We start from the raw sequence: 23,698 nt of genomic DNA on the forward strand, positions 1-23,698 counted from the left end.
GCGGCAGCCGAATGGCAGCGCGAGCGTAGAAGCCTTCTCGGACAGCTAATCTTTTCTGCGAACGCCCCTTGGAACGCACCAGGCTAGGCGGCCGCAATCTGCGGAATGCACTGCTTTCAGTTTTGGTGTCCTGAAGACGTCTTCAATACTTCGAAACAATTGAACGCTTATACAACTAGTAAAAAAAACTGTTAAAGAAATATATTCGTGCCCTGCTGACAATTCGTGACGGAAGATTCAAAACTACACCACACCGCGGTGATTTCTGCAACACCATTTGTAACCTTGCCACTTTTTCAACGACAGAGGAACGTTGGAAGTTGCATGCCAATCCGATACATTCATACAGCATTGATGGTGAAGCTATATAAGGTAGTTTTCAAGTTCTTCGGAAGTCATAGGGGCCTGTTTTGCCTCTTGAAAGGCATTGCGAATGCTTCACGATACGCTACCAGTTTCAAATCCTTCATATATATATAGCAGAGAGGTGGGTTTTTCTTTCAGTATGGCATGAAAGCACTCATAAGAAAAGATAATAAAATTGATGTTAGCTAAAAGACCCAGACACTCTACCCACGAAATCTTTCTCGATATGGGCCCCTGGTATCCGACTTGAAACGTGGGGCCAGTAAAACACGTCGTGCGTAATAATGCGGATTACTGGCTAAGATTTTCTATTTTTTTAGAGAGGTATATACCGCATAAGATTTTAGTTTCCGACCATAAATAGTTGCTTTTCAAAACAAATTCAGAATACAACGCCTTATTCGCTTCAACTTTTTCGTTGATATTCGATACCAACCACGCCGACACTCACAGGACTTTCTCGGCTTTCCCCGTCACCGGCCGAAAACAGTTACAGAAATCATGTTAACGGCTTCATTCTAAAAAAGAATAAGAGGATGCCGCGTATGTGTGTCAATAGGTGATAAAGGAAGCTTTATATGCTTTTTTTTATTTCATCACATCTCCTTGTTTTCTTCTATGTAGCGTAACGCTTTTCCCTCAGTCTACGCTCTGGTTCCATTTTGATTGCTTCTTTATCTACGCCGTCGACTGCTTCTGTTCAAATTTCTGGTTAAACTTCTCTCGGTCTTGCTGGAAAACGAAGAAAGTGACCTCTTCTTTTTTTCTGGTGCTTTCGGCCCTTATTTATTTTTACCACACAATAATAGCAAAGCATTTCTTAAATCTATCAAGTTTTATTGCACGTCGCTAAGTGTCCATGGCAAACATTTCAATTCACCCTTATAGCCGCACATTCAACTGTTTCTTATTTGCTGGCGTCTTCTCGGGCCTATTGCTTGCCCTAGCATAGCGCCCAACCCGCATGCACTGCCATTTCCAGTTCCAAAAGCTCTTGCTACGCTGTAATGCGAATCGCACAACTCACCGGCCACCAACCAACTGTGGACGCTGTCAGGGCCGCGCTCTGGTAGTCGAGGACAGCAGTTCCAGCCATTCCACGTCCAACATCGAGGCATGGCAGCCTTTGCTTTGCTGCAGCAGTGATCAATTAAAACAAAGCAGTGCAGACCATCCAGTTGAACCGGTACAGCAACTGTTTAAATCATAAATCATTCACTCAATCCCCCTACATATATGGAAACCTTTAGCTGGGACTTGATATGACTCTAGAAGTAGAAGCGGATACTCACGTATGTGCACTCAAACTCGCTCACTTTCCTACTCGTGCACACCAACACTCACTATTGCTTATAGTCACTACTATTCACACTTGCCGGCATCCACTCAGGCTCAAGTATTTGTTGACACGCGCACGCGTCCATTAAAAAGTCACCGGCCCTCACTGCCGCTCATACACGTATCCACTCGCACCCTTCGTCACTCGTTCTTTCTTTACCTCGCGCCTTTGAAATCAGCGCGGTGCGAGTGTGGGTCAGCGCACTCGCAAGTATGCCAACCTCGAATACTCACTTGGTACGACTCTCCTGGTTACGACGTCCAACTCCGTCCTCCCCGGAACGGCAATAAAACCGCTCGACTCAAGACTTGCCTAGATGGCGCAGACAACAACGAGACCCTTACAGCAGTATCAGGTCTCTGCGACCATCTATAGACTCCATGTGCACCTTCACGCGCGCACACGCGCAGCCAGCGCTTTTATTGTCTCCTTATTTCTCTGTTCTCGCTCCTTTATCTACTTATTCAAGTGCAAGGTAGCAAACCACGCGCGCGTCTGGTTACCGTCCCTGCCTTTGCTCCCTCCTATCTTTCTCTCCTAGAGAATTGTGGGCTTTTCTCTCGTGAAAATTCACGCCTAGTTCAAGCGGATACGCAGGAACGTGCCAGGCGCAGACATGACAAATGCGCGTCGCCAGCCACGAGCGCTGGCACGCAAATGCCGTAAACAAGGAAACGAGCGAACAGTGACCCAGCTGACACTAACAGCCGGCTCTAGGACTACGCAAGGCGTCCCGCTGTAATCAGTACCTCGATAAGGTTGCTGTTCTTGCACTTTCGTGAGCTCTGTTCAAACACGTGGGCCTTTGCCAAATTTTCTCAGTGACCTAGAAATTTATTTTATGTAAAGATGGGCTGGGGGACACCAATTCACCCAATGCTGTCACTCTCTAGCAAGCATGTCAAAAAACTGCTTAATCCAGTTTGAATATTCAGGAGTAGCATTTATTTTGCTCCAAAAGAAAACAGAAGGCAGGTGTTAGTAAAATGCACAACAAATAAAATATCTTCGAAACAAATGGTTAAACCCATTGCAAATTGAGTTGAGCATTCTCAAATACGAATAAAAAGCACATGCATCCAGATGCAAACATTTTCAAATATGAGCTATTTCTATCAACTTATAGCAAGCTCATTGGTATGAGGCGCAAACTTTGTAACAGGTGAGATTCTGTCTCAGCAGCTGGAAAGTCAATTTGAACTGTCCTGACATACTGTTAACCCGCGCACAACATCTCACTGTTGGGTTTCACTGCTTGAAAGAGTTTATTTTGGTTTTAATGAGGGACACCTGCATCTTGGCGCCAGCCAACACTGTTTTTTGAGCTCAAGCTCCTTAAAAGAGGAGGCGGCACGCTTCCTTTCCCGTTAATTCCTCAGTGCGTCGGTCCTTTCTCTTCTCATCCTCCTTCTGCTATGCGTTCAACCCATGGATAATTTTAAGCATCCTCTTTGTCAGTTCCCCAGTCAACGTCCGATTTTTCGGACTTCTTAGTGGCCGCAAAAACATCCGAAAAAATCGGGCAGTCCGAAAGAAATGAATGCATGTCTTTAACTGCAATCAAGGGCTAAAATTGCCACAGGCACGTTTGAAAAAGCTCTTAAGGCCTGCCAGTACACTTATTAGGCATATTGGTGCTCGTACTGTGACAGGAGATGGGGGGTGCACGCGTGTACAATTAAGGAATACATACTCTGTCCCGTGACAACTGCCCCTTCTCGTGCTTGTTATCCTTCACCGCTTAACAATGCTGTACAAAGGCAAAGTGAACTTTGGGATACTGGCATTATGCAACGCGCTGTGCTCTGCGCGCTTCCAAGCCAATCGCGAGGATTACACAGTCGGAGTCAGTGCCATCGCTGACAGCGGCGAATTCTTTCAATGAAAAACACAGCACCGCACGGCAAGAAGCTTAATATCGAACGTAGACGCAGCTAGGCCTAACGTTGCCGCGGTGGTGGCTACGGCTGCGAGTGCCGGTTCGAGGATGCGAAATAATCAAAATGGCGGTGGTGGTGGCTTTGATTAATGCCATTTCAGACGCATTCAAGGCAAATACGTCGACTATATGGAGTACGTGGTGGTGCCATAAAGCCGTACGAATTATCAGGCATGTTTGAAAAATCGGGCCCCTGGAATCTCCGTCGTTAACTACTCTGGCAATACCTCGTGCCGATGACATGGCATCAATAACGATTCCTTGCAATTCCTCTGTTACTGGAGCCAGCATTACCATGACTTTCGTTCCCTTTCAATAAAGTTACAGCTAATTTTCCCTGATAAAAGCACGAATTCCCTGAAATTTCCCTGAGTTTTCCCGGAGTATTTCCAGACTATTCAATTTCGCTGAGAATTCCCGGTTTTCCCGGTTGGTAGACACCCTGGAACTTTTGGACTCCTAAACAAGCACGGGACCACAAAGAGCACGTTGTTATATCGTTTTGCGAAATTGTAATCTTGACGAAGTTGCTCTTTTTTTCTCAGTGCGCGTATTTAAAATGCTAAAGAGGCTACGATAATCTAGGACGAATCACATTGTGAAAAAAAGCCGCACTTTCGTCCAAAAGGCGAGGTATTGATTGCGATAGCGAATTAGTAGACAGCTATACGAAGTAAGGATAGTAGTTATATCGGGTGTATAAACTTTTAAACATTCGCTTACGAATTAAATTACCAAGCACAGTGTCACGCACGCCCAGGTATATATGAACACATTTCACTCGAGACCACTGAAACTGACTCTCAAAACACTCGGGCGAGGACGTGCGGTAGCAGCAGCGAGCGAATTGACCTTCGTGCTGCTTCTGCATTCAACGGGAATTGTCGAAAGCACAGCTCATACAAAGCTACCTTTCTTCGGCGCATTTTGTCCGCATCCCAAATCTCTTTGAAGATGAGACTCGTGCTATCGCGCTCTTTGTCTACATCGCAGATCACTTTCAAGATACGGCGCCCGCTAGGCCTCGCCGTACGCAGCTGCTGCCGGTACAGAACGCCCCCAACCCCTACCCAGTCCCTCCCCCTGGTGCCACGCGCACGACGAAAGGCGGCGCTTCCTCCCCGCTTTCTTCCCTTGTGGGTGCGCCATTAAGGCCCATATAATGAAACCTTCTTTTCTTTCGACCACGTCATAACCTTTCGTAATGCCTCATTTTAAGGAATTGCCGATGGAGGAAGAGAGTGCAGCGGTGGCGTAGATGTAGAACACCCGCCTCGCGTGCAAGAGGTCCGTGGTTCGAATCCCGGTGCCGGCAATTTTCCACCGGATTAAAAAAAATCCGCGTGTGATAAAATTGCACAAAAAGGCCTGGAGTGCGGCCTGATCCCGGTGACCAGAACCGGTAACACACTCCCACACCAGAGCAGGATTGGCCACCCTGGTGCAGTACTTGGCCACAACCTCCTCTATGAAAAACACAATCAAACCCCGCCCCTCAGTCCCCGGCAGCTGTGAAGCAACTGACCACGGCGGCGGTCAGACCTGCGACGCAGCAGAGGGTTCTAAGAATCACTGGCTCCGGACAGGCCGCCATTGGAATATGAACCTGGCAACGTTTAACGCTAGAACGTTATCTAGTGAGGCGAGTCTAGCAGTGCTGTTGGAGCAACTAGAGGGCAGTAAATGGGCTATAATAGGGCTCAGTGAAGTTAGGAGGCCAAAAGAAGCATGTACAGTGCTAAAAAGCGGGCACGTCCTTTGCTACCGGGGCTTAGCGGAGAGTAGAGAACTAGGCGTCGGATTCCTGATTAATAAGAATATAGCTGCTAACATACAGGAATTCTACAGCATTAACGAGAGGGTGGCAGGTCTTGTTGTGAAACTTCATAAGAGGTACAGAATGAAGATTGTACAGGTGTACGCCCCTACATCCAGTCATGATGACCAGGAAGTGGAAAGCTTCTATGAAGACGTGGAATCGGCGATGGGTAGAGTGGAAACTAAATACACCATACTAATGGGGGACTTTAATGCCAAGGTAGGCAAGAAGCAGGCTCGAGACAAGGCAGTGGGGGAATATGGCATAGGCACTAGGAATATCAGGGGAGTTATTAGTAGAGTTTGCGAAACAGAATATTATGAGGATACTGAATACCTTCTTCCGCAAGCGGGATACCTGAAAGTGGACGTGGAGGAGCCCGAACGGTGAGACTAGAAATTAAATAGACTTTATACCCTGCGCTAACCCTGGCATCATACAAGATGTGGACGTGCTCAGCAAGGTGCGCTGCAGTGACCATAGGATGGTAAGAACTCGAATTAGCCTAGACCTGAGGAGGGAACGGAAGAAACTGGTACATAAGAAGCCGACCAATGAGTTAGCGGTAAGAGGGAAAATAGATAAATTCCAGATTAACCTACAGAACAGGTATTCGGCTTTAACTCAGGAAGAGTACCTTAGTGTTGAAGCAATGATCGACAATCTTGTCGGCATCATTAAGGAGTGCGCAACAGAAGTTGGTGGTAACTCCGTTATACAGAATACCAGTAAACTATCGCAGGAGACGAAAGATCTGATCAAGAAACGCCAATGTATGAAAGGCTCTAACCCTGCAGCTAGAATAGAACTGGCAGAAGTATCGAAGTTAATCAACAAGCGTAAGACACCTGACGTAAGGAAGTATAATATGGATAGAATTGAACATGCTCTCAAGAACGGAGGAAGCCTAAAAACAGTGAAGAAGAAACTAGGAATTGGCAAGAATCAGATGTATGTGTTAAGAGACAAAGCCGGCAATATCATTACTAATATGGATGAGGTAGTTCAAGTGGCTGAGGAGTTCTATAGAGATTTATACAGTACAAGTGGCACCCACGACCACAATGGAAGAGAAAATAGTCTAGAGAAATTCGAAATCCCACAGGTAACGCCTGAAGAAGTAAAGAAAGCCTTGGGAGATATGCAAAGGGGGAAGGCAGCTGGGGAGGATCGGGTAACAGCAGATTTGTTGAAGGAGGGTGGGCAAATTGTTCTGGAGAAACTGGCCACCCTGTATACGCAATGCCTCATAACGTCGAGCGTACCGGAATCTTGGAAAAACGCTAACATAATCCTAATTCATAAAAAAGGGGACGCCAAAGACTTGAAAAATTATAGACCGATCAGCTTACTGTCCGTTGCCTACAAACTATTTACTAAGGTAATCGCAAATAGAATCAGGAACACCTTCGACTTCTGTCAAGCAAAGGACCAGGCAGGCAGGACCAGGCGGGATCGCCCCATCCCCCTCGGAGGCCTCAAGCCGTTCCAGTCCCTAGTTCATCCCCCTTGGGGACCCCCTCTCCCCAAACAGCAGACGTTCCCATGGTCAAAAGCCACTCGGGCAATCCAGCGAAACGAAAGGCCGTTCCCAGCATGCCCGATAATGTACACGCTAAAGCCAAGTCCAAAGTAATGTTGAATTCCATCTGCTTCGAGATGAAGAATATTAACGAACGACTATCTGCAGTGGATCAGCGACTCTTGGTCGCGGATCAGAAGTTAGACGCGCAAAACGTCAAAATTCAATGATTAGAAAACAGAATGTCAGAGATAGAGTCCAAGGTGCAAGAAATGGACATCAGGACGTCGACCCACGTACGTCCTGTTTACTTCCCGGATGGCGCGTCGGTACCTACGCCACCACCACTGCACATCCCGGACCGATTAATAGAACCATCTCCCTCGAGACCCTAGTAGCAACGCCAGAAGGTGCTCTATACAGCAATGATGGGGCCACACACCCAATTGAGGATATGGCAGTGGAACTGCAGGGGACTCCACCATAAGAGATGCACCCTGCAGCAGTTTGTTCGCACTCACAAAGAAAAGCCACATGTTATATTATTGCAAGAAACGATGACTGATCATGTTTCACTCCAGGGATACAAAGCTCTTGCTCTCCATGGGGACGGCAAAGGAATTTGCACATTAGTCTGTAGCAACTTCACTTTCGTCGCACACGATCTAGGGGTCCGGCCTAGCAAGACGGAGACCTCCCTAGTAGAAGTCATCCCACGTCAATCGAACATATCCAGCAATTTGATACCTAACGTATATAACAGCCCGAGCGATCACAGACAACGTTTCAAAACCATCATCACTAGGGCAACGAAACTCGCCGGAAACTCTCCACTGGTTGTGGCCGGCGATTTCAACGCCCCTTTCACGCGTGGAACAGCACGGACGACACGGTCACGGGCAGAAGTCTGTGGCAAGAGGCGGGAGATGCCGGACTCTCTCTATTGACGGACCCAGCCTTTCCCACCAGACGTGGCACCTCCTCGACCAGGGACTCTGTCTCAGATGTCGCTTTTGTTAAAAACGCTGGCTCAGCCGTGTGGTCGAATCTGCTCATAGATCTCGGTAGCGATCACTACATCACGGTCACCAGCTTACAAGTGGAGCAGAAAAGAAAGAAGGCCTTCTCGGTCCCTGACTGGGGCAAATTCTGTGAGGTTCGCAAGGCCCGCGCCGCCCGTGGAGGAAAGCCGGAGAGTCTCGTCCAGTGGTGCGCATTAATTCTTCAAGATGTCTGCTCCACCACCAAAACCATAGAGACGGATCTACAGACAGACAAAATGGATAGCAGGCTAGCACACCTTCTCGATGCCAAGCAATCACTTCTCGAGAGGTGGAAAAGCCAACGCTTAAATCGCAATCTCAGAAAAAAGATAGCCGAGATCAACAAGCAGATCGACGAGCACTGCCAAGCCCTGTCTAGGCAGCAATGGGACGAAATTTGCAATTCAATCGACGGGCAGATGCGCACGGGAGGCAAGTGGAATCTTCTCAAACACTTGCTCGACGACTCCGGCACTAAGTTAAACCAGAGAAGTGTCCTCGCTAAAGCGCTCCACGAAACCAAGAAGTCTTCTTCGGAAAAGGACGTGCTGGAGATGCTAGCTAAGAAGTACCTGCCGCTCAAAACTGTGGCCGATGATGCGGCATACCCAGTATACAAAGGGAAGCCGAACTCCGCGCAGGACGAGCCTTTCAAATTCAGTGAAATCCGTCGCGCCCTACACGACCTCAATGGTAGGTCAGCGCCCGGTCCGGAGCACATTAACAACAAGGATCTCAGAAACCTAGCGGACGCATCGATTGAGTTTCTCCCAGATGAGATAAATCGGATTTGGCAGGAGGGAATTGAAGAATGGAAGTTGGCGAAGGTCATACTAATCCCAAAGCCCGGTAAACCACCGAGCTTGGACAACCTCCGCCCCATCTCGCTGACGTCATGTGTAGGGAAGGTGGCCGAGCACGCCATCCATAACAGAATTGCCGAGTATATCGAGACCAACGACCTTTTCCCTCACAACATGATAGGCTTCAGGCCAGGCCTCTCCACCCAGGACGCCATGAAGCTTATCAAGATACAAATCCTGGAACGCTGCACTCGGGACACGAGAGCCATCCTTGGTTTGGACCTGGAGAAGGCCTTTGATAACATCCGTCACGAGTTCGTTCTCGACGCCATCTCCAAACTCGACCTAGGCTCGTCCTTCCATGCCTTCGTCAGGTCTTTCTTCAGCAAACGATGCTCCATCCTCAAGGCTGGAGATTTGGAATAGGAGGAAATGTAGCTGAGCAGAAGAGGCACCCCCAGGGGTCAGTCATCTCACCGCTCCTCTTTAACATCGCAATGGTCGACCTCTCAAGATACCTAGGCAAGGTCCAGGGCATCGGTCACACCATCTACGCAGACGACATCACTGTCTGGTGCGTTGGTGGCAGTGACGGACAAGTCGAAGCCGCTCTCCAAGAAGCTGTCGACACTACAGAGCGCTTTCTAACCGACACGGGGCTCCCGTGCTCCCCAAAGAAATCGGAGCTCCTTCTCTACAGCCCAACTAGAAAGGGCCGCAAGCCACAGAACTGGAAACCCCCCACTGAAATTGACATTAATCTCTACACCAAGTGCAGAGATCCCGTTCCCGAAGTCGCGTCCATTCGAATCTTGGGAATGACACTCGAAGGGGCGGGCACGAATAGCCTCACCATTCACGAACTAGCAAAGAAGGCGGATAGCGTCATCGGTCTAATCAGGCGGGTAGCTAACAGAAGGGGAGGCCTGAGCGAGGAGAATCTGATAAGGCTAGTCCACGCTTTCTTGTTATGCCATTTCACGTACGTAGCGGTCATGCACGTCTGGAAGAGGGCCGAGCGAGACAAGCTAAATGCCATGATAAGGAGGGGGATCAAGAGCGCGTTCCGACTACCAAACTACACACGCACCGACCGACTCCTGCAGTTGGGTATTCATAATACCCTGGAAGAAATTGCAGAAGCACAAGAAAGGGCACAGATTCTCAGGCTCTCCGGCACCAGGGCAGGCAGACGACTCCTAACAGAGATGGGCGTCCCACCGGCCACTGTCGAAGACGACTACCAGGGCCTTCCGAAAGAGCAGAAAGATAACATCATCATATCGCCCGCCCCGCGCAATATGCATCCCCAGCGCAACGTAGAAAGAAGGAAGGCCAGAGTGGTGGCGCTCCTACGCCGCGCAACAGAACTCCCTGGCGGCAGCTGCTCCGTTGACGCGGCCCAATATGGCAACAGCAACAATTTCACGGTAGTGCCGATCAACCACAGGGGTTCGACCGTTAACGCCGCTTTGGTACGAAGCACGTCGTTGCGTGCGGACGAGCAAGTGGCCATTGCCTTGGCCCTCCTGGACGACAAACATGCCAATATCTTCAGCGACTCCAGGGCAGCCATCCGCGCCTTCAGCGTTGGCGCTGTGTGCAAGTAAGCCTGTCGCATCCTCGACGGCAAAAGCATCGCCACCCACACTCTCACGTGGTTCCCCGCTCACATGGGATCTATCATGGGAGGCCCCACAAACCTCAACGAGCTGGCCCACTCCAAAGCGCGAGGTCTCGCTTTCCGCGACCATGGAGAACTCCAACGCCGGCCCGCAGTGGTGGAGAACAGAGATCAACCGACCACATACAATGAAATTGCGCAGCATTTTTATCTCGGCAGGAGAGACTTTCCCCTTCAACACAAGAAGTTAAATAGCGCGCAGGCATTGACCCTCAGATTATTGCAAACAGGCTCGTATCCCAGCCCGGCTTTATTCCACAAGCTTTATCCGGATACCTATGCCACTAGTTCTTGCAGGCACTGCAATGACATCGCTAGCCTAGACCATATGCTCTGGCGTTGCCCCTCGTTACGAGGCACAGAGCGAATCAATGAGGACAAGTGGCTCACCGCTATCAAAAGCCCTGATGCCGGGGCGCAACTATGGGCTGTCCGGAGGGCCCAGGATGCGGCGGTCGGACATGGCCTGACTGTCCCAACGTGGGAGCGGCCCGCAGCGCGTGAGTCGCGTACCTCAGGACCTTCATTAAAGTTTTGCATCCATCCATCTATACCGTACGGCTACAAGGAACTAAACATGTATTGACCTTTGAAGTGGATAGGGTGTGCTTCTTTAAATGCTACCATACTATTTAGAAGCGTGATGAAAACCACTTCATACCTACTTCAATTTTCTGAGAAGGCAGCAAGGAAACAGTTGATGTTTTTACGTAAAGTAAAACAGGCCTCCACGACAATCCTCGAAATCGGGCGAAACACCGCAATGTAATTGCCTGGTGAAAATGTAAGACTCCATCATTGTTCTGCGTTTTCCAAAGTTCCCCTAATGATCGTTATCAGCCTATTTTAAGGCCAATGTAGGAAGAAGGCATCTCGCATGCATTTCCATTTGTCATTGTCCTGCGGGAGCGGTCACTATATTATACCTCTCATTTTTTATTTCCTACACGCTGCCTACTTTTATGCTGTCCTCTACAGCACTTCTCTTCCCCTTAGCACTCATTAATTGTACAACTCTAGAAAGCCACCGACTATCCACTCTATGCATTAGATGGCCGGCCCAGCTCCATTTCTTTCTCTTAATGTGAACTAGAATATCGACTGCACCCCTTGCTCTATCATTCACACATCTGTCTATGTGTGTCTTAAAGATACGCCTATCATATTTGTTTCATCGCTGGTTGCAGGGTCTTTGGCTTCTTGTCAGGCTTGTTTGTCAACTTCCAAGGTTCTGTAGCACCGATAGAATCAAGTAATTCACAAGTTGCCAGAAATTCTAATGAGTGGAGCTCACAGCGTGTTATGGCGATGTACGTGAAACTTTTTTGTTTCGTTTTGTTTTTTTGGTTTACTGGGCAGAAGTGAAAGTGTGGGAGAAACGGGCATTCCCAAACATCGTCGCCGTGTAATTTGTCGAGTTTTTGTCGAACGCTTGTCCAGCTCGCGTGCCTGCATCCGCCGGCATGCTTGTGGCAGAGAACGAGTCAGCGTCCTCCGTGCCGGCGAACGCTCCACCGGTGGATGCGTGGCGGACGATGGGCGCGAGCGTCTTGGAAAAGCCTCCACCATTGAACACCGTCTCGATGCGGGCCGTGGTAATGGCTCCGCCGTGAAAGGGCCACATGCCCGACGTGAACAAGACGAAGATCAGCACGACGCCGACGAACACGAGCACGACATAGGCGAGGCACATCTGGAGGCAGGTGACGGCGTTGTGATCGCTGTGCGAAACCGATGCCGCGTCGCTGACCTTCCTCCCGCCGGCCGCCGCCACCGGGCCTCTTCCGCTGTCCTGCGCAACTGGGGCCGCCAAGTGGGGTGCTGCCAACTCGGCCTGCAAATATTCTGCGCGTTAATGAGTGCCGAGGGAAAGAAACAACCCTATGGCACATACGTGCGACTTTGACGAATCATTTATCAATGACATGCGAATGTGTCACGCTGTCCCGCCTACCAGTATTATGCCACTGTGGAGCACCATGCCTCGTGGATGCAATTTCGTTGCCTCAGGTTATAGCTCCTCCTTTGCCACCACCGAAGGCAGGCCGCAATGACTAAAGCGCTTACGTCGACACTTCTTATTCTTCAACGTAATTTATTATGCCCCATCTGCTCGCAATGTGATTCCCTTTTACAAAAGTCGTAATGTAATAATGTTGTGTTACCGCTGAGTTTCTGTTCTGTTGACACACAATCGAACGTACTAAATGACTTGTGCGAGGTCGATATGAAGCACCAGCGCGAAAACGCGAAGAGACGAGGACAAAGGTTGAATATGCAAAACGTCAGATCGGTATCTTCATTTTCCTGGTTTATAGACATAGCTGTAATATGAATATTCGCAAATTTCAAGCCATTCCAGTGGGCGACGCAGTAGTTTTCTCTTATGCTTCGTCTAAATTACCAACACTCTCGTATCTTCCCTCATGAGTGTTGTGCAATGTTCACTAAAGATGCCTTCTTGTCTAGCGCAGTTTCCAAAGTGTTTTATATTCTTTTCGGTAACTCCGCTGCGCGTTTCAGTTAGTAATAGTTCGGTCCTTTGCGTTAATTGACGAAAATCCGTCTGCTTGCACACTGCAAAACCGTGCAGTCGGGGATAAACGCGCTAGCTGTGCGTTCACTAGCTTGATTAACTGCCAAGAGTCAAAGCTTTGGCTGCACTCCCTGGCGCTGACGCCTGTTACGACGGTGGCAGGTTAATGTCGATGCTGTGTTCAGTTCCGATGGAGAGGGTTTATTGCAGAGAGTTGGGTTATTTGGAATTGTGATATTTGATGCGTTTCCAGCGCTTAGAGGGAAACATGAAATACTCAGAAACTGTATAACAGTGTTTTCCGTTTCCCCCTATGCCCTAGATATGCATTACATGACATTCACATTCAGCAGCTTACCGGGTGCGGGGAGAAGTGCGGCTCGACTTTCGGCATGCCGGGTACAAGGACCAACTGTGGTAGCTCCTTGGCACGCGGGTCGGCGGCCAAAGAGACCCGACGTTGGTGTTTGGGGTGGTGGTGCTTGTGGTGGCGGTGGTGGTGCCGTCGAGGCGATGGTTCCGGCTCTCCCGGATGACGCCGCTGCTGCGCGTCATTCGCGCCAACACGAGCGGTATTTTCGTGCTGTTGGTTCTCTGCAAGAACGTCCGGCGATGCTTGGAATTCCAGCGCGGTGTGGTAGGCAGCCGGAGTGCTGGCGCCCAAGGCATTGCCGAACCGCTCACACTGAACAGTATGCGGGGGCTCGTGATGATGGCTCTGCATCTTGGATTTCACCTCGGGGCCTTTTCTAGGCTGCTCGAGCCGGATGGTCAATGCTTAAAGGCTTTAAAAGGTACTAACCAGTGACAAGGCGAGCCGTTGTTGTCGTTGTCGCCTTCAACTTATGACTCGTACCCACGAGGAGGGATTGGACGCAGGTTCGCCATTCTTCTCCTTCTTCTTCATTCCCAATTCTGGCACGTACGCACGAGGGGCGACTGGCCATGTTTCTCAGTGGAAACATTGTATGATATTTTTGCTGCCTGTTACCTTATTCACCTGCACTATGCATATTTAATTATTAGTGAATACAAATTTTTTTGGCTTCGTTTCTTGAACACTAGTCATGCCAGTTTTGACGAAGATGCTATATTACGAAACCAACGCGATTCAGTGCTAATAAATAGGAAATGTACTTAACATGAGAGTCTTCCAGTCACAATGACGTACTCGCATAACATGACACACCTTATTTCGGGCTCGGGCAAGGGGACTTGCCCCAAAAAGTAATACGTTAATCACCGAGAGAGGAAGGCCTATGCGCAATAGTGGCTGCTCTAAGTAGGTGTTTCTTTTGGAAGTATATTCCCGGCAAAACGGGAGGAAATGGTACAATGATTCTATATCCCCACAAGACGCACGAAGGTTCGATGGTGCCAACCCACTACTCATGTACAGATTTAGTTAAGGTATTCCACATAGTAACAGGATACTAGCAATTAGCACTGCCGAGAAGGACAAGAGCACACATTCCAGGGCAACGCTAAATGTTCGCACTCCGTTGCAGCGAGGAGGGGCTCATTTTTTCTACCTAGGATTTGTTGTCGCGTTCTGAATCTTGTTACCGCTAGAAACGTAAGGTTGTGCATAAAGAAACTCACTGGCCCAGCAAGCTCTGCATTTCCCAAAGCGTCTGCACTCTCATTAAGTGCTAGTCTACAATGTCCAGGTATCCACAAAAACCGAATTTCTTTAACATGATGTGGAATACAAAGAAGTGTAGCGATCGGTGCAGTAGTAAATTATTTGTCCTTTCCAGCGGCATCAGGACCGACAGACAGTCTGCAAACAATAATATGTGTGACACAGTTTCTGAATTGTGTACACGGCCAAGCATATCGCCATGGATTCGGCCACATAAATTGGAGTGCAATCGGTAAGAGGAATAGCAAAAATCCATGATCGTGTTTGAGAGCAAATGCCTATCGCTGATTTCTCATCTTTTTCTGAGGCGTCCGTGGGCACTACACTGTATGAGAGAAAATCTTCCAGCTACTCATTCAAAAGTGGGACTGGTGTCTATTTGGCTATGAATTTAGCATTATTTGGAAAGACGTTATCAAACTTACACGTATTACATGTTTTTATTGAAGTGACGCATTGAACTGATCGTAGGTTAACATTTATATTTGCTAAAGGACTCTGCCTAAACACGACTTGGGGGAGCTTGTATCTTGGCCACGTAGAATTAAAAAATAGTGTTAGTTGTGCGACAAACACCGGGAAATTTGTCCCGAGAACATGTTTGTGTACTCTAAGAAATTTTTTTAACTTTTAGCAGCTGAAATATCGACGCTCAATCTGACACGTTTGCTTCCAAACAGAGCACATAGTTAGGAACTTAGGAACGCCAAGACACTGACATAAGGCCAGACTCCCTATCATAAAGAAAGGTTGCAACTTATATTTTGGAGAGCTGAGCATGTGGCACGTCGGCAGGTGGTATAGCTGTCATAGTTAGGTCAATCACGGACCTCGAATCTCGGCGCATAAATTCTGTTGCAGCAGCAAAATTTTTTTATGAAAACCATGACCACAGGAGTTCACCGCTCGTATCTGAGCGTTAAACCAATAGGACGTGATGTGTATTAAAGTCCCTTGCAATGACAACTCTGTCCGATTTACTCACTAACCAGCAAAATGGTGTGTTCTATGGGCCCCCGTAGAAAATTAAACGTTTACTATGGTAATGGCAGTGCATTTGGGAAGAACTAAATCAATAGCCAACAGTTTACATTCCGGATTCATGATTTCCTAATGTATAACAGTCGTGTGAAAAATTTTTGAGGACACCATATTAATTAAACCTCCGCCATGTTCTAAAATTTTATTCTCCGAAGGCGAATTTTACAGGTCAGAATATAATCAATTAGAAGGAGTTCCACAGCGTTCTCTTTTTTTTACCCATTTTATATAACAACTGTTTAAGGTAAATTTCACTGTGCGATGCCGTATGCGGTACGCATGTACGTCTGTTTAGATGGCATTGCGTGTGCGAGTTGCATTCGCTGATAGCACAGAACTCTACGCAACCATACTTAACACTTCAAAGTTGGTTTGAATATCTTCATACTTAATGACGCAACAAGTCCCTTCGTGGAATTTCGTTGTCAATGTACTTCTTAATATCCCACTTTAGTACCGCGATAGATTACACAAGTTGACTCTATCAAACATCTAGGAGTTATATATACCACAAAACTCATATCGTACAGTCACATGCAACACATCGCATCTGAAGCAACGCTCCCTCTGGACGTGCACGATTCGCAAAAATGGTCACCCCCACTCCGAGCTGCGCTGGGACGCTCTCAGTATGATTTATCGCACGAACGTTTGTACAACATCGGAATTTCGGTGCTTCTGCGGCGGGCCAGCATACAAGATTAAGCACGTCCGTTTTCGTAGAGCGTGAGGATCCCCCGTTTTAGCTTGGCTTGCCGAAATTGGCCCCAAGTAATGTACTATATTACGAACCACGAGTGACATGTCTTGCGTGCACATTCCACATCCTCCCAGTAAAATTGTGTTTAAACATTCATGAAGCATCATTGCAGAGATCGCAGCATCTATTAAACGACCGAATTTTTTATGAGCCATGGTCCCTATCATTCACGCCTCAAGTTCAGTTATTGCGTGCACACAGCCGGTATGACGTAAAACTATTCCAAAATGTATCTTTTCTGAGCCCACTATTGCCCCTCCGGGATTGGCCAAAACTTCTCAGACCGCGCCCATTTGGCCTCTCTGTCAAGCGATGTCGGAAAGCTTCAATAACTGACATGTCAAAGTGATGTTTGCGCACTATTTATGCTCAATCCGCCTCTTTCATGGCGCGACGGCGCATGCGCCTTGCTATAGCGGATTAGCCGCGAAACGTTTTGGAAGGGTCCCGCGAGTTGTCGCATGCTTGAAAGTCCCCCGAAAAAGAAACAAAAAAAGCGCTGGAACACGCGCTGATGCAAACACTCATGCCGCGTACCGCGTTGAAACTCCCCTGGCAGCTCGACGTCGGTGCGGTGCCGAAAACGTGCGCAGCGTAAGACCGCAACTCCTGATTAAAAGAGAAAGCGGCGAGGGCATCGTCCGAGTTGTCGGGACTGCACCATGAGCCAGTTAGTTGCCGCCTTTCATGAATGGCTCGCTGATTTAACGAATAACCCATTCGTTACACTTGGGCGGCACTTAAGTACATCACGTTGCTGATGAAGTCTTTTTGCAGCGGCGGCCCTCACTTGCTGGTGGTGGCAGCGCGTTCCTGACTGCACGTACTCGAAAGGCGCGGCAATACTCGGTCGATACCAGACCGACAAGACGCTCACTCCAATGATTGACTGATTATTAAGCGTCACTGAAACCTTTTTATCATATCGAGTCAACAAAGACGGAACCGACGAGCGCGAGTTGTACTGCGACGGGCTTTCTTGTCGAAGGGACCGGCAAAATCAACGTGCCGACCATCGTTCGACCGAACTCCGGGCGATCGGTCATCGAAGCGACAACACAATAGCAACAACGTCATCGCCTGTATATATAATTAATCGTGCTCAAAATGAGTCAAGCACGCCTACGAAGTTGAAATGCACAAGCTTTAACCCTCTCAAGCCGTGCCCACGAAGTTTGAGCCAATGTCGATCCTGTTCAGCGAAGGTTAACCTGGCGCCGTCGAGTTCGTGCACTCGCTACCGGCGGACCTGAACTGAAACGTGAGCAGTTAGGTTAAACGAAACTGCTTTTATTGTTCAATTCTGGCCTTAGCGATTTGAAATCAGCTACACTTCACTTTGCCCGGCACGTACACAATAAGCGGTAAGCCGCGACACAGTGCTGTGCCAACATCTGTACGTCACCGTACCAGTAGACTGTCGGCTGCATTCACTACGTATATGGGTAGGCCTGTACGTGCTGCTTTGCCGACACATTTCTCAATTTCAGAGAAGCACTGTTTGCCTCTGCGTCAAGCGCCAAACAAGAGATGGTGTATTAGGTATACAGCAGCATAAACAACCACCTCGCTCATTTTTACCAACGCCGCGTGAGCGATGCAATCCGCGGGATTTCGTGAGAGAACAACATGGCATAAAAATGGGCACTTATGCGAGCACAGTTTTCTCTAATAATGCTCTATGGCGCGCTAAAACTGTCAGTATGATAGACTTAAAAAAAAGCGAGAATGAGTTAACATCCCGTAACATATGTATCTGGACCACAGTTGCCGTTGTTTAAGTGGTTCGGCCGCTCATATTGACTCGTCTCAGGGTATAACAACATGGCGCATATGCGCAGATATGCATGTTTTGCTACATTTTCACCCTATTTCATATCAGCGATCGACCTTTTCTACAATATTTGACGATAACAACAACATGCGGCTGTAGATGTCGATGTAAATTAGTGCGCGCTTTAATAAATCCGACGCAGAAGGCTGCGCTCGAAGACTTTTTGAATATGCGAAACGTCTAAATAATGTGTAAAAATAATACCAAACGTGATGTCCAAGTGAAGAAATCAGTGACAAATTCCAAGGCAGTCATGCCACCAAACGGAACTCAGCGTGCCTTTATCGGCCGCAATGTTGGCATAACAGCGCACTCTGGCCTGATCACCTAGTAGTCATTAAGTGTTGCATGGCTTCAGGAACGACATGCTGTCCCGAAGAAGCCATTAATAATGGTTCACGATCCACGAAACGCACAACCGACGCGCACTCAACTTGGGCGCAGGTACACAAATCAACCGTCGAAAGCCGCGGGACCCTTCCAAAACGTTTTCAGCAGTGTGCGGCTGAGGGCAGCACAGGAAAATGAAAGAGGCGCGGATTATACCGAGCAAACCCGGCAATATCGTGGAATCAACGGCGACTGCCCCATGTGCTCTGGAATAAAAAATGGCTGCCTTTTTGGTAGCGTTGGTGGTGGCGGCTTCACAGCATGGCGCATTTGACATGCCAGACGACGTCTTTCGGTGTGACCTTCATCTAAAGAAAGAAACCGTGTGGTGGTTGGGCAACGATGTGGCAAAGGAGCCCGGAGTGATAGCGCGGTCAGTGGAGGGACAAGTGTTGTGCGCGTTGCGCTCTTTCGCCACGGGCAGTCTTCAAGGCTCGGTAGGAAGCGAGCGGACAATCGGCGTCACCCAGCCTGCGGTAAGCAATTGCGCGCGACGCTTAGCGGAGGCAATCGTCCACGCCAGTACCCGCAACCAGTGCGTCCACTTGCCGAGGATGTAGGAGGAAAAGGGGGCCGTGAAAGAAGTGTTCCTTCGATGCGGCGCCATTCCCGCTGCCATCGCATGCGCGGACGGCAGCCTCATCGCTATCATCGCACCGAAGGGCGAGCAGAAGGCCGCCCTCATGTGCCACAAGGGGAACTATGCCCTCAACACCATGTTCGTAAGTATCTGTCTTCATTTATGTCCGATTTGCCCGTCATAGCTACGCTTGCCTGAAAGCGGGCACGCTTTCGTTAGATATGTGAAACATGCATGAGGATACTCGCCGTGGACGCTCTGCGAGTGGGGTCATCGACCGGAGTCGTCTGGTGGACTGCTTGGTTACGTCATCGGTTCCAGGAGGGAAACATTGCCGACGCCGGCGAGCCCGTCTTTGGTGAGCAGAGGTAAACAATGATAAAGTAGCATTTCTGGCAGCATACAATAAAGTGTGCTCCCTCAGTAAGAGAATGTTGCAGCCTGAATCGCTTAGGTTAAATTAGCTTGTTACATATGTGGGTGACATAGCCCTTGAAGGCATGTTAAGTGTTTTGAATGAATATCTGCGCGAAACAGAAAGTGACAACACACATGCTCTGTACTTCAAACTAATTTTTATCATGAATATGCCGCTTGAAGTGTGGCGCATGTGTCCTGTCACAGACTTGTTTACGCTGATATTCATTAAAGCATGCAGACCAACATACCGGAAGAGCTACCTTGTTGGACTCTACAAATTGGGATTTTACTATGTACCAGCTATTGTTATCTGTCCTGATCACAGAAGCGTCAGGTCCTCCGCCTGTACGTTTTTTTTTATTACATCATCTCTGTACTAGGCGTACGTTACATAACCTATCGCCTTCTAAATATAGGGGACGATACATGACTCATGCTTTACTCACTCAACGTTTTGCAGACAGATAAGATTTAATGGCATTTTTGTGATCATGCAAGTTATAGTGGCTACCCTCTGGAACCATGGCTCCTGACTCCACTCCTAGGCTATCCTACCGCGTACAGTGCAAAAGGCAGGTACACTACTGTATGCGCTGCCATGCGGTCCGTAGTAAAGCTGTGCAATGGGCTTCTGAAGAGCTGCTTCCGCTGCCTTCAGCGGTACCGTGCCCTCCACTACGAACCGGACGTGCAGTCAGCATCGTTTCAAAGTGTGCAGTGTTGAACAATCTGTGTCTTGATCAAGATGACAGCTTTTTTGATATTGTCAATGGTGACAGCAGCAGCAGGCACTCCCTCGAGTGAGGGCAGCGTGCGTAATGTACCTCTGTGGCTGTGCTGCCCGGGACAGGGTTATTAGCTCATTCGGCATTACCCGGCAGCAGCATCGGTACTACCTGCGAAGGGTGCGAGGACGGCTACGCCGCAGCAGCACCGACAGCAGCGACAAACTCGATGCTGCAGCGTCAGGCACATATGCCCAATACAGTTAAGGAACCAACGTAAAGTAGTTTCGGCAATTGGCCAATGGTCGGCTGTTCTTTCATCGCTTCTGCTAAATTATAACCAGTGGTTTAACGTAGCCTGCGCCAGTGAGCTGTGACTACTGGAAATGATTGCATCATTTCACCGTGACACTACATGAAAGCCTTTCATTTAGTAGCTGTGGAGACAACACATTGTGCTCATCAGCAGAATGTCATAGCCATTTCTCTGGACAGCACGAGTTTCCCAATTGATTTGCTGCTACTGTTGCCACTGTCATCTTGATGCATTTCGCTACTGGCACCACCAACACCCACATAGCACTATCCGTGGGAGGATATTGGTCTTCGTCTCCTCGTTTCCTGTTGGGGCTGCAGCAAAGCACTGTTCACTCTGCCATATGTACTCTTCACACGCCCCTTGTAGGCCCTGCGCAGTTTTGTGACACATTCACCGCGCAGTCCCTTTTTGAAAGACTAAATCACGCTGAAAAACATCACCTGGCATGTCATGCACATAATTGTTCCTAGGAATATTTATGTAAAATGCCATTAACTTTGTTCACGATCATTTACTCATGTCCCCAGTGTAAATAAATGCATGTAACACATCTTCGGTGTCATCTTTTATAAAAGTAAATGACAATCATTCTGATGTGCAGCTGTAAGTATACATGATAGGAGTTCATGTTGAAAAAAGCACAGTATGATGTCACACTACATGTGATCCAATACACCATACATGGTCACTTGGCAAGTGTGAAATCGCAGAGATATCTGACGTGAGCATAATAACTTTTTAATCTCATGCACAGCCATTGACCTTCCCCCAGCAACTTCACAGCACAAAAGGCGTCTGAGTCTTGCCTGTTATGCATTCAACATGTCTTTTGCACCAAATGTTTACTGTAATATTATAGACCACGAGTATAAAACAGCAGCCACATGCTTTTTAAAGAACAACACAAGTGAGAAAATACTTAGCACGTCGATAATCTTTAATGTAACAATAACTACAAGAACAACATGGCAGTGGATACTTTTAAATAGTAGCCACATCTACTGGCCATGTGAGGTATATCACAAACTGTGCTAAACAACAATAGGGACTAAAGTGTAGTGCTATGGTCGATAAGGATATGAAATATCACAATAACTATCCAAGTGACAGACACTTTCTGTTATGCAAGTTTCGAATAGGGAAACTTATGGCTTCCATAGGCACTAATTATTTGAAAATGCAAGCATGGCATAAATATTGCACAAAAATCCTAACAGGGGATATCAATACCAGTTATTACAACATGCTAGGTAAATGCATCTACAGATGTGTGTGAAAGTCTACTGTGGTTAAAATAAAAGAAGTACATGCTGAAACATCGCCGACATCAAAATAAGAGCACACACCTAACCAAAATGATGAAAAAGTTAGACATGTAGCTTATAGTCTCACCGGCCCAAACTTGCACGGCAAGTAAAACTACACATGAGAAAATTATACTTGTAGAAAGTTATGAAGTAGCAACACACATTTTTCAGCTTTTTCAATTCTTCTATAGGCCTCGCAATCAGAATGTGCAGCCACTCTCTCCCCTGTGTGCAGTAAAGAGTGATATCACCCTTTAATGTGACATATGAAAAGAAATCTGTGTCATGTGCATTCGTGTTTCAAGCGACATCATGGCACTATCTGTTTTCGCTGCTACCATCATGCATGACCTGCCTATCATTTCACAAGGCTGGCTACCACACGTGACAGCAGCATATGAGGACATGTGAGCACCCTCACCAAATGCCGCATCGTTAGTTTGAACGGAAAGAGGCTACACTCGTAGTCTGATGGCACTAAAGGATGATATGAAACAAAAATAGAACACTGAAGTCCAACATGGCTGAGGCGACTAAAGGCAGCCAAGAGCTGACGCCGGGTGCGATGAGTACAGTCGCCTCCCACAAGCCCCTCATCTCCTCTGCCAGCTGCTGTTACGCCACGCATGAGGCCTCCATCTCTTCCGCCAGCTGCTGATGATGCTGCAAAACAAAATCACTTGCTGCAGTTACAGGATATGAAACGCAAATCTTTCTTTCGCAATGCTTGCGAGCGTTGTAGTTTCAGTACGGTTACTGTAGAGGCCAGTGAGAACATATGCATTCCCCATGAGAGATGGAATTACAAACTGTATACGATCTGTCATGTTACAAACATGGTAAAAAGTAGCGAATGGTACCAAGCCACTTCGGCCAGTAAAAATTGCAGGAGCGGGGTTTACTGGTAGAGTTTAGCTGAAGAATAAACTTTTCCTTTTATGGTCCGTGCAATGTTTATGTGCTACAAGGCAATGTCAAGAAACAAGAGCAGAGATTCTGACTACTAGGGTTGATGGCATGTTGCACCATGCAGTACATCTTGTTTTTATTACATAGTTGCATCAACTTCAAGCATGTTAGCTGCACACTACATATTTGCTACTGCCTAAACATTGTCGGTGAATAGTAGACAAAGGATTATCACACTGTGGTAGTACATGCGACCATGTAAATAATTTGTGAATTGTCAAGTGACGGCCTGAGGAAGCAGTTTAAGGAACACTTCAATGGAGATATATAAACGCACTCGAGCCAATGAGCGCTTGACCCTAACGAATAAAGATGCCCGCTCTTTCATAATACGCTGCCTTTGCATTAACATGCACTCTAACCTCCGCTTAAAAAATAAATGCCTGGGCGAGTTGCATGTACCTGCCAATTTCGCTCAAGCAGAACTGATGGAATGTGTGCACGTTTGGCGCCTCCGCCAGCGGCCGCTGCTGTGCGTACTCCTCTTCTGCCCTGCAGGTCGCAGCCTCCAGCTGCTGTTGTAGAGGTGGTCTGCGGGGCTGCCACCGGTTGATGGTCCTTAGAGAAAACGCCAATTAACTGTACAAAAAAATATTGTGCTCTCCTGTGCACAAAATTTATCGAATCATTATCGTGGGTAGAAGCGTAGAGAAATAA

General features: G+C 47.9%; 1 protein-coding gene across 1 annotated transcript; it reads right to left on the reverse strand.

Annotated features, from left to right (window-relative positions):
- Positions 1 to 11,695: 11,695 nt before the first annotated feature.
- LOC139055425 (uncharacterized) lies at positions 11,696 to 13,948 on the reverse strand. The gene is made up of 2 exons (XM_070532887.1): positions 13,410 to 13,948; positions 11,696 to 12,349 (listed from the first exon to the last, which is right to left on the reverse strand). Exons 1-2 carry the CDS (start codon positions 13,773 to 13,775, stop codon positions 11,864 to 11,866), a joined length of 852 nt encoding a protein of 283 aa, XP_070388988.1. The 5' UTR covers positions 13,776 to 13,948; the 3' UTR covers positions 11,696 to 11,863.
- Between the last annotated feature and the right edge of the window lie 9,750 nt (positions 13,949 to 23,698).

The sequence above is a fragment of the Dermacentor albipictus genome, chromosome 2 (genome assembly GCF_038994185.2).
Source record: "Dermacentor albipictus isolate Rhodes 1998 colony chromosome 2, USDA_Dalb.pri_finalv2, whole genome shotgun sequence".
NCBI lineage: Eukaryota > Metazoa > Arthropoda > Arachnida > Ixodida > Ixodidae > Dermacentor > Dermacentor albipictus.